At 49.0% G+C, this 2,720-nt stretch overlaps 1 protein-coding gene across 3 annotated transcripts in view; it reads left to right on the plus strand.

Annotated features, from left to right (window-relative positions):
* TRIM37 (tripartite motif containing 37) overlaps positions 1 to 2,404 on the plus strand; it is a 26,435-nt gene extending 24,031 nt beyond the window's left edge. For 2 of the 3 annotated variants that reach the window (XM_029085814.1, XM_029085815.1), the window contains 2 exons: positions 1,398 to 1,511; positions 2,316 to 2,404. In XM_029085814.1, coding sequence (XP_028941647.1) covers positions 1,398 to 1,511; positions 2,316 to 2,404 — 203 coding nt within the window. Of the gene's footprint in view, positions 1 to 1,358; positions 1,512 to 2,315 lie in introns of all 3 variants that reach the window. The other variant, XM_010171390.1, reaches the window with a different exon arrangement.
* Positions 2,405 to 2,720: the final 316 nt, after the last annotated feature.

Raw genomic sequence — 2,720 nt, forward strand, 5'->3', positions numbered from 1 at the left:
CTATTTCTCTGGATTACTGGTTGCTTTTTGTACCTCTTGATAAGTCTCCAGGTCTTTGCTTTGGTGTTCAGTTACATGGCCTTGAAAGGAACTTCTTATCTAATGAAAACAGTAGCCAGGGACCTTGGCTTTTAAGTCTTGTCCCTTCAGGGACAGAGCACACTGGTAACTACCTCCACGTCTGCACTAGGATCTCTCCAACGCTTCCTTCGTGTCGGGTGTTGTGGTACGTAAGCCAGTTTCCTTAGAGACTTGGAGGAAACTTTTCCCCCTCCCTTCCTGCATCCTTTCCATGCTGGAAAAAAATATTATTGCCTTCTTTTTTTTTTTTTTTTTTTCAAGTCCACGTAGAAGAGTTTTTCTTATCTTGCTAAAACTCTCCTGCCTTCCACCCCTGCACTAATTTGAATTTCAATGACTGAATTGTAGCGCAAAGCCTATATTAAGGTGCCAGCATCCATCTCTATCTGCAGTGTGCAATATTGTGTAGGAGTTGGCATTTACAGAAGGTCTCTCAGTGACAAAACTGAATTTCTGCTCTTAGTCACTGCAGCGTGATCGTGATGCGCTCCTGCAGTTCTCTTATAGCAGAGAGCCTAATAGGAAAATGTTTTAAAAACTGAAATACTTCATTGTTAAAAACCCCAGGAAACAAATATTACAATTTCTTTCCTTTCAGAGGAAAATCTACAGTAGAGTTGGCACCTCATTTAACTCCTTGCTTTTTCTTAGCTCTGAGTATCAGCTCTTAAGGAGTGAAAGAACAGAGCGAACCCCTTCTGTCACCTACAAAACTGTACAAAAGGGGGAGTTTTGGCTGCTGTCAAGCACACTCGAGGTCTGGCAAAATGAAAGAGGCCGCCTTGATTATCAACAGCTCTGGGATTTTTTGGGAGGAAAAGCATGTTTTATGAATAGGGCATTGCAGCTTGAAGGCTCTGGTAGGTACATCTGCTCCACAGGTCATGCTCCCTCTTCAAAAGCCACCTTTATTTTCTGTCCTAATTGTAGAAGTAGACTGAGCAGCTGGCAGGGGAGCGCAGCTCAGACGGGAAGGAGCCGCAGACACCCGAGTCTGCGCTCAGCTGGTGACATGTTGGAATTGCTCCTCTTGAGCTGAGCTGCACGGCAGAATGAGGCTGTTCTCAAAGCTGGTACCCGCTGTTCTGGCAGATTCCTTAGCGCTTTGGTAAATACATTTAGCTCTGAACGTGCTCCTCCTCTCCTGTTCTCCTGCCAGCTCTTGGTATTTGATCTTGGTAACTCTTACGTGTGAAGAAGTTGAGTCCTTCAGCTACGTAGATCTTACTGCCATCATTTTTGCCTTGTGGTTTTCGTTTTTTGGGTTGTTTTTGCAGCTGGGGTATGTCAGAAGCATGTCCTTCATCTCCTACCAGGAATGAGCAGTGACAGTGACATTGAATGTGACACGGAAAATGAAGAGCAGGAGGATGCCACCTCTGCCTCGGAGGGGTTTAACCACACCTTCTCAGTCCAGTCCTCCAGCGAAGGTAACGGGCTGTGTGAACCCATCTTCCCCAACGCTCCCGCGCGTCTCCTCAGAGCTCCTGCAGAACCAGAGATCAGTGGTGGTGCTGCAGAGGTATTGAGGCTCAAGCAGGTGCCTGTAAGATGTAGAACTCCTCTCTTGGGATCCTAATTAAAAACAGGTTAAAACAGGAGAGAGGAACTCTTCATGGCCTTGAGAAGTCAGTTTAGGTGAGTCTCCCAGGGAGGTGTTGGAAAACCCATAGCTCTAGTCCTGCGTTGGAAGTCCCTGTGTGCCAGGATCTCGCTGAGGTCGGCTCATTTCAGGGAGGGAACCGCTGCCTTAGATGGGGATTTGCATTTGGCAGGAATGTGCTTTCAGCACTTCAGTACAATTTAAAAAACTCGCCTCCTCTTTCTTTGAAAAGCTTTAACCTTCTGATGAGCTGGAAAGCTGTAAGGTGACAGCTGACACTGGCTGAAGGTGGGTTTTGGTCAGAATAAGCGTCCCACGCCGCGTTAGCAGCATGGCCTAACAGCTCGGTCCAGCAAGTGGAGTTTGCCGCTTTGCTGTACGTCTGCAGCCGGCACTAAAACCTCCCAGCTCATCAGAAGAATCAAAACATCGCTCGGATCTGGGCTTGACTTAAAGATACTCACATTTCAAACCCTGTGGCAGCCTGAACTCCGTGTCAGGCACATCGCGTCCCGGTGTGTTAGGGATGAGGTACAACACGGTGGGCTCTGCGGGTGGGGGAACGTTCGCTCGCTGTGTTCTGATTGCTCATTGGCAAAGGTCACTGGGGTTTTGTCTGGTTTGTTTTCAGCCTCGGAGCGGTGCTCGGTGTTCCCAGAGGGTGATCAAGTCGGTTCTGATGACCTGAGCTTTGTTACTGGAGAAGACAGCACCAGGTAATTGTGATTGTAACTTTGCTGGAGGTGGCTGTAGCCCCGGGGATGCACCTTTCCTGTAGATCCCCTCGAGCTGCAGAGATTAGAGGCAGCGTTCACCTTACCAGGAGATGACGGGCACGAACGCACTGCGGTTGGCTGCCAGCAGCCCAGCAGCAGAGAGGTGAGGCCCTGGGCTGCCTCCCCGGGGCCACCCAGCTCCCTGCGTTCCTCAGACCCTCTTCAGAAGTCCCACAGTGCTGAGGGGGGGACTGGGTGTGTTTTGTGTGCATGTGGAATTAACGGGAAACTGTGATGGGATTTAAGAACCTGGCATGAAA

This window comes from Antrostomus carolinensis, unplaced genomic scaffold, assembly GCF_000700745.2.
Source record: "Antrostomus carolinensis isolate BGI_N321 unplaced genomic scaffold, ASM70074v2 scaffold32017, whole genome shotgun sequence".
NCBI lineage: Eukaryota > Metazoa > Chordata > Aves > Caprimulgiformes > Caprimulgidae > Antrostomus > Antrostomus carolinensis.